Source organism: Aquila chrysaetos, chromosome 12 (genome assembly GCF_900496995.4).
Source record: "Aquila chrysaetos chrysaetos chromosome 12, bAquChr1.4, whole genome shotgun sequence".
NCBI classification, from domain to species: Eukaryota; Metazoa; Chordata; class Aves; order Accipitriformes; family Accipitridae; genus Aquila; species Aquila chrysaetos.
In genome coordinates this window covers 18,666,349-18,682,194 of record NC_044015.1, presented here as the reverse complement: position 1 = coordinate 18,682,194, position 15,846 = coordinate 18,666,349, and the positions used below count along the sequence as shown (strand labels likewise).

Here is a 15,846-nt window from a genome sequence, read left to right as displayed (position 1 = left end):
TTTTTTAGCAGAAATATCTATAATGTTTTTCTGAATTCTAGTTTCTAAGTAGAATTACCACTGTAAAAATCCAGAGAAGTATGTATTTAAGAAATGCAGTGTTCAACATTTTCTTACTGAAGATGCACACTTTGAAATCAGTATTAAACAATTATGCTTAAATTATATGTAGTCCTTATACTTTGGCAAGAACCCAAGTTTGGTGTACAAGCTATGTGTAGTTGCATTTTTTTCCTATTCCCAAAGCTTAAAAGCAATACATACAGAACAAAATAACTGATATCAAAGAGTCATGCTTAAGGACTGAAATAATTGATTTCAGTAATATATAAAATCCATTGTATTGATGTTTATTTGTTGCATAGAGTTGAAGAAATGTGAGCTTGAAATGTTGGGATTACTTCTGCATATTCAGCAGTTAAGACTTTTTCCAAGTGTCTGCTTTAGGCTGAAGTGCTATCACCAGCTCAAAATTTGATAGCTGATGAGTACAAGACCATGAGTTCTGAGATTTGGAATCCCTCACCTGCTTTTCCCAGAAGGCAAAGTCAAACATTGCTGTAAAGGTGGATTAACAGAGATGCTTTAAGATAAGAAATCTGACAGCAAGTATGTAAGCCAAAACAGCTCCTGGTTTCTTACAGGAGCTTGTGAAGGGAGGGGGCGGGGAGTAATTCTTGTTAAGATGTTTATTTTTTTCCCAATGATCTTCTTGGCTAGATCAAGAATTGTTTTAACAAGATCAAGAATGGGAAAGAGTTGTATCAAGATAAACATCTCCCCCCAAAACCTAGTATTTTAGTACATGTACAAGGTATATAATAATTTTGAAAGTTCCTCTTTTCATATTATACATCTTAAAATAGATACCTAGCCTGTACATGTGGGCCCAGATTTGCATAGGCACAGATGTTGGTCTGATTACCCTAGATAATAAAGATGCATATTTCCATGTGCAATTTATTTCTTAAGTTGAATCTGGAAATCTGGACAGAGTCAGAAATGACTAAGGAAAATCAAAGGTATGGAATGATTTCCATGTCAAGAACGGCTAGAATAGGATCCTTGATCAAGGGGAAAAAAGGCAATGGAGGAGTTTGTGATGGAAGCCTTGAAAAAAAACATGTTAGTGTGCAGACTGAAGAGACAGATGTGTTACCTTCCTATACAGCGTGTGAAGTAACACATGAAACTTGCAGTTGTCAAATTCAAAAGAAAAGGACCTTTAGCATCTGAGACATCATGCAATAACAACACACTTTAAATTGTTACATGAGAGGAAAAAACCTCGACATACACCAGAGAAAAATCTTTATATGGCTATTAAATACGAAGATACTACTACTGATTTGGAAGGACTCTCAGCTTTCAGTTTGCCAAAAAAATGTTCTGAGGAAATATTGCTATGTGCTTGTCTTACTAAATAGGTTTGTTCTTAGGCATTTGCTGTCAGGCCCAGGCCAGCAGGTTCAGACAGTGACCCAGGATAAACAAAAGGTCTAGCTGTTCTTGTGGTGTGGAAGGATTTCTGGAACAGGTTAATCTTTTCTTATTGGATCTAGGAAGCCTTACAGCAATTACTTCAACTATTAAGTTCATTAGCAAAGTAGTAACAGGGACATTCCAAACATTAATCTAGCACAGGGGAGTGAGCCTTTCACTATCCTGTACTGTCGTCTTAAGCTAAATAAAGCAAAAATGTGGATAATAAGCAGAGACAAATCGAGTTATAAGGATGTACAGTAAAAGCCTAAAGGAGAAAAGAAAGGTTAATGGTATTTGTTGGCTGTGAAGTGTGGAAGAAGCCCTGAAAAAAAGCCATTTACTCAGGCTAGTAAATCAGTGGTACACAGCAGCAAGGTTAGCTATCACTGCTTGCATGAACAGAGTCTGGGTTATCTCTGTATTCATTAACTGATGAAACCACTCAGGTTTCCCTGAAAATGACTGTCCTTTTTAAGCAATGCACTGTCACTTCTGACTTTATTTCCATCAATCTATATACTTTGGCATTGCTTCAGTGAATAGCATCCCTGATAATACAAGGCTGTTAACTGTCTGCTTGCTTTCAATTGCTGAGGTTAAATGGATTTCAGAAGGAAAATAATATATGACTTTTCTTGGCCCACTGTATTTCTACAGTATTTTAAAACTTTCCAACCTATATATCAGCTAAAATCTCAAAGCCAGATACATCTGACAAGGTAAGGAAACTACACTGAAGAAACAGACAATTTAATTGTTAGGAGCACACAGACAACAAATGGTATTACTCAGTTACTGAGACATGCAAGGAAGTACCTTAAAAACAAACAACTCTCAATGTAGGACACTCTAAAAACAAAATAATTACAAGTGTCAACTATGACTTGGTATGTTAGCATGATGCTTATAGATGTCTTGGGTGTAGAGGCTGTTTTCCCTTTGGTGTGCTTAAGCAGCTGCTGTTAAGGTGTGGGAAGAAAACATGTGGTAATGACCAAGATTTATTCTCCTATTTGGAGGTGGGGGGAAATCACAATTCAAAAAGTTAACTTTGCTTGTTTAAGCCAATTTTCATTAAGCTGTCTTAAATGAATGCTTAGAGAAGGTAGCTGTACACAGTAACAGGGGTTAGCCAACGTACTAAAGACTTTCAGTAGAATTAGTAATTTGTTTTCCATTTCCGAGACTGAGTGTAAACATGTGGAATACCAATATGCTCTAGTTTGGTTTAGTACTGATAGTTATAGAACAGCTGGCCAAGTCAGCTAGCTGACTCTCTGATCTTTATCATTTTATATTTGCAAAGATACTGGCACTTCAGTATCAACCAGCAAAACAATATAGCATTTGAAACTGAGTTTAAAGCTGTTTTTTTTTTAACTTTAGCTAGATCTTCTGAAACCGCTTGTACCATTCGTTCTGTAGCTTTCTTCAAACTGTTTGCTGTCTGTATGGCATGATCCAGAGCAGAACTTAAAATCTGTTGGGAATAATAAAATATAGCCTTGTTAATACTGAAGGCAAATGTTTGCATAGGTATAGAATAGAAAGTGATGTTTAAATAAGGTTCTATGTAGCATTTTAACTCTGAATACATGTTGAGAAGTAAAAATTGAGTCATGTGATAGACTGCTCCAGGATTCAAGTTGGAAGTATCTCTTATTTCTCTCTTTGATTGTGTAATCTTCTGAACTGAGGGATATTTACACCTTTCTAAAATAGAAGACCCAGTGTGGTGCATGTTTGTGGTATTGAGAAGGTTTTTCTTTTAGTTTTGATAGTGGTTTGTATGGCTAGGGTGACATTCTTTATTTTAGTATATGAAACATAATTCCAGAGGTAAGATCCAGTGCTCCTTTTCTGTCCCTTTAACCATTTATACAGGGACGAAGTTGCATAAAAAATCTGTAACATACTTGTATGAAGTAATACACTAATATATAACCTAAAATAGTTGGGTTTTTAGCTCCCTTCTGTTGTATGCTTCAATGGACTAGACATGCTTAGATTGTAGTAATAAACTTGCTAAGAATGGGATGTTCAGTAGTGCCATGACGTGGGGATGCTCTTCCTGAGATAGTTGTGTGGCTTTTAATTTTCACTCTCAAGTCTTACATTTGCATTGGAATCATTGGCATTTCTATTTCTGATGTTGATTGCAGACTTCTTGCTGGGTAAGTATTGATGTGAAAGGATAATTTTACCATATGTGCTTGAATAGCAGGTTTTGGCAGCCTCAAAGTTTTGCCTGAAGATAAGATATATAGAATAAAACATAAACAATTTTAGTAAGCAAAAGAATTTCTAAACTATGAATTAAATACATACATCTTGATAGCATACTCGGTTGCAAGTTCATTTTACAGTGAGTAGGACTTTTCATTTAATTGTAAAACACAGTCCAGCATAATTTGTGTTACATTTGTATTGCAGTAAGACAGAAAATAAATATTCCAGGATGCAGTCAGGAAATCTCATAAATAGCATCATATCCTTGGTGCTGTAGCCGTCTCTTACGGAGTGGTCTATGCCATTGATTCTCAAGTGCAGCTGCTGTACTTCCAGGCAATTACTGCTATTGAGTAATGTGTCAAAAAATACGGTAACAAAACTTGTCTTGAGTTCCAGTCTAGTCTGTGCTACAGTTAAGAATCCATTTTACTTCTCAGACTCCCAGTGTAATTTAATGTTAAAAGTAGGACTGTTACTTACAAATAGTTGGTAGCAAACAATTGCATCTTAAATAATACAGACCTGCTTTTGAATCTGTGAGTAGGAACATCTTCTTAATAAAGTGAAATTTATTTTTTTTTACTACTAAATTTGTTGGCTAAACAAGTCAGGTGTTTACTCTTCATTTAAATTGGAAAGATTGAAGAACTACTCTAAGAATTATTTATACTTGCTTTTACGGTAAATATCTTAATTTCACTAGTGAGTAAAATTCTAATATACAGCATGCACTGCAAAAGATAAAACATTTCTCCTGCTTACAGTATTGGTGAGGTGGTTTTTTTCCACGTTGAATCTTCAACAATGGCATTTTCTGTTGTACTACATACAGTTACTGCTACAGCTTACCTTGCAGAAAGTCTGTTTACAAGTTCACATGGTTGTTTATTTTTTTGAGCCTTTTGAGTGGAGATTGTCTTCTGTGGATAAGCTGGAGTTGTTGAGGCCATGATTAAAACAAAAGCAAAAAAAAAAAAGTAATTTTCTATGTATTTCACATTTTTCTCTATTTAGCATAAATTAAAAAAATTGGGTAACTATCACTGCTGAATAAAACTTGAGTATGTTTAAGATTTTCTGTAAATGAGGACAGATGAACCTTTTTGGGTTTGCTGTTGAATTTTGTTCTGTAGCAAATGGTGTTGCAGATTTATATTCCATTTCATACAGTGAAAGACTGCAGGGGTAAAGTGTAGAATAATCAGATTCTCATAATCCTAATAATTAAATGAATACTAGTTCAATTTATAGTTTTACAGTATTTATATAGAGAAGTACCTAATTTATACTTTCTTCCCACTGTTGAAAATTTTTTCTGCATGCAATTTCTTACAGTATAGGGAGAAGAGTCTGAGAAGTGATTTTAAAAGCTAGATGTTCAACATTTTATTATTATTTTTTTTTATTAGGCCTTCCTTGACATCATTGCATGTCACACAATTTGAGTGTAGAGCTGCAATTTTCTTTATTATTTGTTTACATTGGGTAACAGCTAGCACTAAAAAAGTTGGCACAGTAATGCCCAGTTTTAATATTCTTCCATGTGGCACTGCAAAATGAGATAGTCCTGTCATAAATGAAATATGAAAGGGGCTCCTCTTCTGAAGAACCAGAGAAGGTTAAAAGGTATTAAACTTGGCCAGGTGTGTAAAAGTTGGATTTCCTGATCTTGCTTTACGAGATCTATACACATCCACTGTTTAGCTACAGTGCTACTGATTGCTTATACTAAATTAAATTTGGCCTGATATGTGCAGTGTGGCTTTCTGCTCCCTAAAATCTAGCCTGTGATTGGTAATTATTCCAGTAACACATCATACTCACAGGATGAACCAGAACTTTTATTTCTATATAGGGCACAAGATTGAACAGACTCTTTGTAATTCCCGAGTTTAAATTGATCTCTGCTTCCTCTAGGGCATCTGCATCTAAGGCCTGAAAACAAAGACATGTTGTTTAGAAAAATAAATGCTATAAACAATATTTTTGTGTAGATTGTAATATTTTTGCCATAATTATACCTTTTCTTTCTCCACATAGTCTTGAACTGAATGTTTTGTAACTTTCAGTCTCACAGTTCACAAGTTCCTTGCTTTGTGAATCATTATAAGAATCACAAGCTGAGATGTCTTCTGAATCGCTGCCTAAAATCCCAAAAATACATTAAAAAGGTCTGAAATATTAGAAATTCTGGTCTGTGTGCCTGGGCAATTATTTGGCTTTCAGCACCATAATTTCTGAGCCCTTCACTACCATTAACACTACTGCAATTTGAAGTACTTTTTCCTCCAGTTTACTGGTGGGGGTTGAACTTTAAAGATTGGCTTTCAGCCCTGACTGTAAACCTCAAATGTAGATTTTTTTTTTTTTTTGGTGGTGGTTGTTTCCAGTTCCAGAACTGTTTTTTAAAAAAAATAAGCTCTCCATCTCCCTGTCCTTAGGTTCTTGTTTTGAAGGTTAAAATTCCTACAAGTTGAAGTGTTATGAAAACAGTGCAGCCACAGAGGAATGTGTCAGGAGAATTTGGGAGGATCTAGTACGGTACTGCTTTAGCTATTGCACAAACCAGTATCAACAATAATGGCCCAGATATATTATATTAAAGTGAAGGGCTATCACAGAGAAGCCAAGAACAAAAGGAAGACCAAAAGTAAGAATAACCTACATATATTCAGACTTAAAACTGAATCTAGGACAGCTCATGCTATTCTCTTTTGGTTGTTGGGTACTAACAACTTCAGAGTATTCTGCAGTGCAAAGATAAAATTGGGATGCCCTAAGAGAAACAAATGCTGACAGATTCTTAGTGAACCTCCAAGAGCTGGAGTCTTGGATGACTTGACAGCTGACTTAACTAGCTCACAGTAGCCTGTGTGGGCTCTAGTTTGGATTTGGTGAAATTATATTATTAGGAGCTGGACTAAGGAAGGGGAATATTTCCAGTCTGTGTCAACTCTGAATGGATCAAAGATTTAGGAAAACTTTTTTCCTTTGTTTTCATGCAGAAAGTTGAATCAAAAACCTAAAAGTGGAAGTGCTGATATGAAATGTTTCAGTCACCAAGTCTGGAATATCTTTCTAGGATGTGAAATAAATGCACATAAGGAGAAAAAGCAAAATCAAAGCATTGCATGCACACCACTGTTAGACTCTTGAAAATGTTAGTAATATTTGGAAACTTATCTAAAAAGGTGAATTAGAATTATAGAGTAATTCAGGTTGGAGAGGACTTCTGGAGATCATCTGACCCAATCCCCTGTCAAAGCAGGACCAACTTAGATGAAGTTGCTTAGGTCCCTGTCCAGTTGAGTTTTGACTGTCTCTGAGCATGGAGATGCCACAGCCTCTCTAGGGCAAACGGTTTCAATGTTTGACTTGACCTGGAGTTAAAACTCTTTTGCTCATATCTAACTGGAAATTCTGTTGCAGCTTGACTGTTGCCTCTTCGTCTGTCACTGAGACTTCCACAGTGAATTTGATTTGGTGTCCTCTTTAGTCTCCTCTTTATTCTTAGTGTCTTGTGCTGTGCTAAGCAGTAACATCTGTTAAAACTACAAAACAATTTTCATGCTGCTGAGATGTGACAGGAATGTGTTTCTTAAAAGGATTCAGTAGTAGGTATAAGCACAGTTCTGACTTTTGTATGTAATCGCTACTTACTCGGGTTGGTATCTGATAAATCAGTTGGTTTTCTTTGAATGAAGAGTGAACATGTTCCAGTTTTCCTTTCCTGCATATTTGTATTTCTTCGAGTATGAAAACAGAATGATATTTTAAATGTACCTTAATACCTTTGTGACAAGCCTTATGAGCATATTACATTAATGTTTGACCACCTCTTAGTTGAGGAGAAATCAGATTTACTGACAGAAAGAACTCTGTATCAATTATCTGAAAAGGTGGTAAATAGAAGCTTAAATTGAAAAATTAACCAATTGCAAAATAATGACCCCTTTAGTTCAAGGACACATTCTGACAAAAGAACTCAGACTTACCAGAGCTGCTGAAAATGCTTAAAAGTAGAGGTCTTGATAATCACAACTTTGAATAGCAAAGTAGTGTGAAATCCTATGTATTTATATATATGTTCACATATGTTGCATCAAAATACCATCAATGGTAAGGATGATATGGTTTCTTAGTAGCTTAGTAATTTTGAACTATTAAGGCTTTAATTTTACTACCTTTAGATAATTAGAGGAATATTTGAGATGTACCTTCTGATGGAACAAGAACCAAGTTCCTTGTTTGTGTTATTTGACGTGTATTTTCAACTTGGGGCATACAGTATCATCAAATTTATTTGGAAAATTTTCCACCCATTCATGAAAATAATGATCAGAAGATTGAGCTAACTTCCTTTAAATGACAGATTAAAAAAAAAAGGAAGCTAGATGAGTTTTACTAGATAAATATTAACACCTACTCTGTAAAATAATCTGAGAGCATATTTAGATGAACATTACTGTGTTCTACACTGCACGTATTATAAGATCTAGCTTTGGATAGGGATTTAATTTGCCAAAATGTCAAACTCCAGAATCACCCATATAGAATTATTTTATCATGCTGACATTTCTGTAAATTAAACTTTACAGATTGACCCTTGCACTTGAAATATATGCAGATGTATCAATATGCTCTCCTTCCAGGTCTACCAGATTAGTTCATGACAATGACAGTTTTAAATATTTTTCATTGCTGAACACTTTGCAGTCATCCCAGTTTGGGATGCTGACATGCATTGCTAAATAGAGAACAAAGACAAAGCCTCTTCTCTTAATATACTATTAAAATAACTCTATTGCATTTAAGTACCATAAACCTTTTATCGGTCCACTGAGATGGGCGACTTTGTAATATGAATATAATCCTCTCTTTAATAAAATTGATGGGAGTTTTGCCATTTCTCCGGTCATCTGGTATACCATGTACCTTATGTGATTTACAGGTGATAAACTTGAAAACAGATCATCCTCGCACTTATATGTATTAAAGACATTATTCAGTGTTTCATGCAGAGTCCAGTATAGAGATGTATCAGTGTACATGCATTTATCTGTTCGCTTAGCTGTAGAAAACCACATCTATGACTAGCCAAAATGTAATACGCTTACCCTTTCATACTTTCTTCATCAGCATTAAATTTTTGACTTAATGTACCCTGACTATGGGATGCAAGACCTTCAGCAGCATATTTTTCCTCAGGTGAAAGGAATCTCTGTTGTACCCAGAAGGCAAAACAAATTTATATATGATTGTTTATATTACTATGTTTCTGTAACTGTTGCATATCAAACAGCATAGTGTAAACAGTGGCATCATTTGCATATCGCTTCTATATTGCTTTTAGTTGCCATCAACTCTACAATTTGATTTATCTAGTTACAATTCTAACTGTAGAGCAGACTGGACAAAATATGAGAACTTTTTAATCTGTGAAGTTGGAATTCAAGACAGGTTTTCACATTGCTTTGAGAAGGATTAGTATATATTAATTTCAATGCTTTAAAATGAAATATTTTTGTAGGCAAGCAATTGCTTGTAGGTTTTTGCTCTCTGAACAAATAATTAAGGCAGGCTAGTAAACACAGTTAAGTCTTGTCTGAGAGGCGCAAACTTTATCACAGATTTCAAAGATGTTTGAGAGTCCTTAAATTCTTCCTTTGGAAACCAATTCAGCAATGTTATGATATGCTGTAGTATCTCAAAAGCTGAGCCATCATGCTGTGCAAAAACTGAAGAAAAAAATGTTGTGTGATCTCAAAGATGAATAAGAATCTAAGTTTAAAAAAAAAAATTGAGTATGGAAACAGGTCATACCATTATGTTGGAAGAATGCTTGTTTGCTAGCAGATCTCCTTTTCCCAGGGGCTCTGTTTCTCTTCTGAAAGTTGATTCAGCTCTCTTTTGTAACCTTAATACGTTAAGGGGAAACCATTTATTTTATTTTTCTAATCTCGTTGAGATGATTAACACCTATGAAACACTCCCCAGGAGGGCCCAGATGGTATCTGGAATTGTTTCACAAAGTTTTGGTGGCTAATCATGTAAATATCTGCATCCCTCCCTTTTCTTCTTTAATTAAAAATACTACACATTTTGGCAAATAATTTTATACAGGCACTGTACTTTGACTAGTCATTCACATCCTGAATTTGTGTGGTTGCAATGAATTTTATACAGAGGTATGATTTAACTCCTAGTGAAACTGATAGTAGTGTTTTGGCTTCAGGAAATAGTTTGAGGTCTGTAAGGCCCAGAAAGGTAGGAATGCCAGGCTGGAAGGAATCTTGGATATGTAGTTACAGAATTCTTTAAAAGTTTTATTCTGGAAATATTCCCTTTTCTTTCAGAGATTCCAGACATCCCAGTTTTCTATATTCAGCAAATAATTTTAGGTAAATTTTAGTAAAAACTTCAATAGCTGTTTCAAAGTTTTTACTTACATGTAAAGACAAAGATTGCACTTGTCACCTTCTAAAGAAAATTGATTTGTCTGTGGGATTGCATCAGTTGTCTGACTTTTTTCTGCCTCATTGTTCTTGTGAAGAAATGCAGATTCAATACCTCTTCTTTCTGGAGGTTCAGCAATGCTTGAAACTGCTGAGCTCTGTACAAAGTAACCATAGCATAGATAATACATGTAGTATGTGGTCACTGCATTGCAAGTATGTGACTTCTACCAGCCAGCATTTTCTGAGTGTCTCTAACTTGGGATTCAGAGAAAAATGTTTTTTAAAATATTGACTATGAAAGCATTTGGTGATACTTACCTGTAGATTTGTACAAGGCCATAAGAATTTTTTTTTTGTGCACTTATGATTCAGGACAAAATATTACCATACTTAACAGTACACAATTTTCTGTAGGACAATAATGTTTGGTCTTCTAGTAATTCTGCAGTTTAAGAATCTGGAGAAAAGAAGTAATATTTCTTCCAACTAAAGGGTAGTGATTAATTCCCCAAAACAAAGAGAGCTTCGTAAAAGTTGAAGTAGCTGCTCATATTTTCTTACTCTGAATTAAATTTTTTGAAGCTGGGATTAAGAATATTCAGTGTAGCTGTGTTTTTATATTTGGGTTTCTGTTATAATTATTGAAATATTATGAAGTTAATATTTCATTAAAAAACATTTTCTTTGAAGTAACATGCTATCTAAAAACATCGTACTCTTGCTAGAGGACAACATACAGTAGTACAACCACATTGATGTTCTTGAGACTTGCATCAGTAAAACAGAATAATTGTAGCCTTTAAATAATAAAACTCACTGACCTCACAAAGAGAATATGATGAACAGGCAGGTTCACAGGAAGTAAGCAAAGATGACAAGTTGCATTTGCTGTCATCAGTTTGTTCTTGGATGTCTTCAAGCAGCATGCCAAGTCTAAATATTTCCCCTTCCACCTTTCTAAACCCAATTGCAAAACACAGTTAGTGAAACGTATATAATACTGTATTTCTTACTGTCATAACTATATTGGGCACTGCAGTATACTTCCCATAGCGGGGGAAAAAAAAAATTAATTGAATTCACTGAGTACCTTTTAAGTACTTATAATTAGAATATCCAATTGATTAATTCAACTAGGATGTGTAAAGCCCAAATTTCGGCAAAATCGCTTCTAGCTTACCACATATAACACGAAGATAATGTTTCCATTTCAGAAAAATTCTAATGTATAAATGAAGTAATAGTTGTAAGACACTCAAAATACGGAAAATATACTGATGTACTACTTAGCATTTATCTTCTAACCTTTCAGGATCAAACTCTCCAACGTTGTCCTTGTAATTCTGCAGCTGTAAATTACGGTGTTCTTCTCTAGCTGTTAAGTAATTCCTTTCCAAGGCACCAAGGTATCTTTTCAATTGATTTAATGCCTTCATCAATAAGAAAAAATTGAATAGCAAATGTCATTATGATTTCACAAGCCATAGTGATAGCTACTTAAGCTATGTAAGCCAGATGCTATTTGCAGTGATGTTGGCAAGAATTTTCATACTGCTCTGAATTGGAACAGGACTCCATCTTGTATGTCCACCTAGTACTGTGCTACTTTATCATGTACAAGTAAAACATTAAACCATGACTTCTGAACTGACACCCTACATGTCAAAACTGATAACTTATATGGCAACTTAAGGCCTTTCACTAATAGTTTTGAGTTGTAATCCTTAAAACAGATTTCAGAATTTGGCCACCTACTGAACACCTTCATTTTTGCCTCTTAAACTTGTAATTTCAGTCAGAGATGGACAAAAAGAGTATTCTGAAATGTCTGTTTGAGGAAAACATGGAGTATCTGTCCAGAAAATTTGGACTCTACAGCCATTTAAAGTGCATTTCAGGTAACTGAAAATACATAAATTAATTTACCAGGTAGTTGTCTTGTAAAAGGAGTGTCTCTTGGGTCATGTGCTTAGAGAAGTCTTCCACCTTCAAGACAAAATATTAGACTTTTACTTGGGATTTTAAAATGAATGTGCCAAATGAATATAGCATTTGAGCATCAGTGCAAAGTATATATTGAAACAGAGCTCTTTACGTTCTTTATCAGTTGATCTGTCTGATCCTTTAGTATTTGAGACATCTTTTCTCCTAGTGTTAGTTCTGGCAGTAAATTAGAAGGATTTAGACAGTGTGCTTCTACTGTACCAGCTGCTGGTAATGCTGATGCTGCTGTTCCACTTTGTAATCCTACATAATACAAGATCAGATTAATTAATTGGAATTTCTGCCCAAAATGTCTGCCCAAAAGCACTATCAAATTACATAAAATAGTTGTTTGCATAGTTACTGTAATTTTATTTACTTGCTTTTGACAAACCATGTGTAGATTGTATAGAGATAGGAGCATGTACGGTAAAGACTTCAGAGGATGTCCCAGTGTCTCCTGAGTAAATGGCAATGCGGGCATTTGGAAAATCTGACTGAGGAAGTATCTGTTAAAATGAGAACTTTTGTTATAGAAACAGTGTATAGAACACTGGTGAACATAAACAAAAAAATTAGAAATAACTCAAAATACATAGGACAAGTTACTAATATTAATGAAATGTGTATTATAACAAGACTATATAATTTTCTGTGTTTATAGTTTGATGTATGTATAGTGTCTCATTGTATAAATACTTAAATACTTCAACTCTATGTTGTGAAAATTTAAAGAGGATTTGTGTAAATGGGAAGTACAATATGAAGGTGACAAAATAACTTTTGGGAATATTTAGAGTCCTAGAGATAAAGGAGAATGAATTAAAAAAAAAAAATATAGTTTGAGAGATTTACCGTAGTATTCAGTCTCAGATGGTCAATATGATTCTGGGTGTCAGCATGCTGTGTCAGCATCTTGTTTGCAGCCAGGAAATAATAGGGAAAGCTATTAAAACTTGTTATATCTTGAATGATTTACTAAGATATAAATCTAGGAATGGACTTAAGCATCTGTATAGCTCTTGTGAGTGAACTCTCTGGCAGGGCATGAAATTGAGAAGTGACTATCTAATTGCTAACAAACTTTAAAAGAAATTTACTACAGTAAGAAACATATTGTTGTCAAACAAATCCTTTAAAAAGAATTGACTTGTCAATAAAAACCAATATAAATAGTTGAAGAGTGTAAGATGTTATAAAAAGGCAAAGATGTCTTTAACATAAACACAGGCACAGTATAAAAATATATTTTTAAGAAAAACTTTCAATTTCAAGTACTTTAGGTGAATTTGAACATTTACATATAATACTAGAAATAACAATTTATAGTGAATTTTCCTAATGATTTGATAGGATGCTTTATAATAACAAATAATACTCCAGAGCATCATTAAATATTTGGTAATGAATGTTCCATATAAAATCAGTCCCACAGAATTTTATTTGTGAAAGCAATTGTTGACTAAAGCAATATATTCACTGATACCTGTAGACTGCCTGCATGAACTAGTCATGTTAGATTTTACTGAATGCAGAATATCTTACAGTAAACTACCCTTTACCAAGTATTAAGAATTTCTTAAAGCATCTTAATTACCTCTAGCTGTTGCAGCAGTTCTGGAATGCTCATTTCTTTTTGATTCTCTACTTCAGCATTGAAATAGTTCTTATTTTCTGGAATGTTGTTTGCAATTACTGATTTACTTAGCAAAATAGGGAATGATTTTGCTCTTTCAGTGGTAGGAACTGAGTTCATATTGTCACTGCTTTGTGGTACTTTAACTTCTGAAGCAACTTTGGAGAAGTCAGGAAGGCAGTAGTGAGCTTGACCTTGGCCATACTTGAGCTCATGAGGTGAAATGGTTTTCTTAAACAGGGTGCTGTCTGTCTTTGTGTTTTGAAAGACGTGTGTATCTTCATTCTCATTAATCAATTGTGAATTTTCTTGGCTGCACCCACACTTACCAGTGGAAAAAATAGGTTTTGGAAGACATCTGTTTTCATTTAGCAAATTTTGATTTTTATTACCAGTGTTTACTTCCTTGTACTTTTCTAAGTGATATTCTTGAAAGTTAGCTGCCCATTGTTCATGTGCTAAAGGGCTTTTGAAGTGTTCTGAAGGCTCAGGTTTGTTCACAGTGTCATCGATACTTTCTGTAAAGGATGTCTCTGGTATTGTCTCGCATTCAATTAACTGGCATGTGCTTATTAACCCTCCCTTAGGAAAATGACGCAAAAGGACACTGGACACTTTTGAGTTAGCTAGATGATCTTTGATACCTGGTTTACTATAACTACCAACTAGTAATTCCTTCTTAAAGGAAGCTTCACTTCCAGGCATTTCAACTGAAATTCCCCTTGTTCCTGTGGCATCTCTGTGGTGACTGGAGAATTCTTCAGGCTGTGGATGAGTTTCATAATTCACTGTTGCTTTTATGTTTTTGTTATCTTCAGAACAGGCTAAGTTAAAAATACCAGAAATATCTTCTGTGCAAGTACAGTCATTCAAATTATCTGAATTATTACTGTATTTACAGGTTATTCCTACATCTCCATCATAAGGTAAGTCATCTTGTTCCTCATCAGTTGCATCTGTGATACAGCCCAATTCACCTGAAAATGAACTATTCATTTGGGTTTTCACCCAGTCTGATGGTTTGCAGTTCTTCATAGTCTCCATATCCAGTTTATGTAGAATATGAATGCCATTCCTCCTCCAATTTCGGATAGAACTTTATTATTGCATGGATCAAAATCTGTAATGTATGAGTAATAATTATTTTGTACGTAAAGGCATTTGAGAATAAGATCTACTTATGTCTTGCACCTACCGTAGGTTTTTTTAGAACCATTCCTCTGACATGGATGTTCTCGTATTTACGCTAGTGTAAGTCCGGATTAGCTACTGGAGGAAACAGAAAGACACCAAAGTCAAAGGCATTGGGAAAAGGAGAGTGGAGCTTCGTGCCAGGTAGCTGTCCTTGCTTGTTAATCCCTCTGTAGTATTATGGACAAAAAAACTTGCACGCGGCTAACAGTGGTACTAGAATTCAACTTTACTTTGTTTGTTTTAAACTAATCTCACGCTTTCTCACACTTCACGTTCCCACCACGAAGTGTTTCTTCAGTCTCTGCACCAGAGAAAAAACGCCGCATGTTTTCCCGCTTCCTTCTCACCCCGTTTCAACAGCTCCGTCTCTTACTGATTCACGGCAGCGCGGGTAACGTGCGGTCCCGTCGGGGGTTCCACCTTACCTGCACCCGCTCCCCGCACGGAGAAGCGAACGGGGAGCCCCCGTTTCCTGTCAGGGACAGCCTCGCGGCGGGGCTGTGCTGTTCCCTTCTGTCGGGCAGTGAAGCCGTGCTGCAGGCCCCCAGCCGCTGCCCCTTCCCTTAAACCCCCCTCGCCCCGCCACCGCACTCGGGGCGGCGGGGGAACCGGCTGGAGTTACGCTCCTGTCCGCACAGGAGCGAGCGCCGTTCCGTGCAGCCGCCTGCGCGGTCTCACGGGGCCCGCCCGGCCGCCAGGTATACGGCGGCGTCCGCTTACCCGCCGCTAAGCCCGACGCGGCCGCCGCGACGGCCGGCCGGGTGCTGCCGCGGGGCGGGGCGGGCGGCTCCCTTCCCGGCGGGGGGCGCGGCCGCGACCGCGGCGCAGGTGCTGCGGCGGCTGCGCTGCTCCGCCTTC

At 36.1% G+C, this 15,846-nt stretch overlaps 1 protein-coding gene across 10 annotated transcripts; it reads right to left on the bottom strand.

The window, feature by feature from the left end:
* Positions 1 to 672: 672 nt before the first annotated feature.
* Positions 673 to 15,782, bottom strand: AKNAD1 (AKNA domain containing 1). Of its 10 annotated transcripts, none has more exons than XM_030032721.1 (17): positions 15,414 to 15,782; positions 13,756 to 14,914; positions 13,014 to 13,073; positions 12,538 to 12,667; positions 12,271 to 12,422; positions 12,102 to 12,161; positions 11,481 to 11,605; positions 10,997 to 11,132; positions 10,167 to 10,330; positions 9,541 to 9,634; positions 8,835 to 8,938; positions 7,378 to 7,463; positions 5,739 to 5,861; positions 5,542 to 5,652; positions 4,567 to 4,648; positions 3,601 to 3,733; positions 673 to 2,965 (listed from the first exon to the last, which is right to left on the bottom strand). In XM_030032721.1, the coding sequence occupies exons 2-17, from the start codon at positions 14,836 to 14,838 to the stop codon at positions 2,747 to 2,749; spliced, it is 2,862 nt and encodes a 953-aa protein (XP_029888581.1). In that variant the 5' UTR covers positions 14,839 to 14,914; positions 15,414 to 15,782; the 3' UTR covers positions 673 to 2,746. The 10 variants fall into 10 exon arrangements, with proteins under 10 accessions (XP_029888581.1, XP_029888580.1, XP_029888583.1 ...); XM_030032720.1 differs by having other exon boundaries at positions 13,756 to 15,545; positions 15,580 to 15,782; XM_030032723.1 differs by lacking the exon at positions 5,739 to 5,861 and having other exon boundaries at positions 13,756 to 15,782.
* Positions 15,783 to 15,846: the final 64 nt, after the last annotated feature.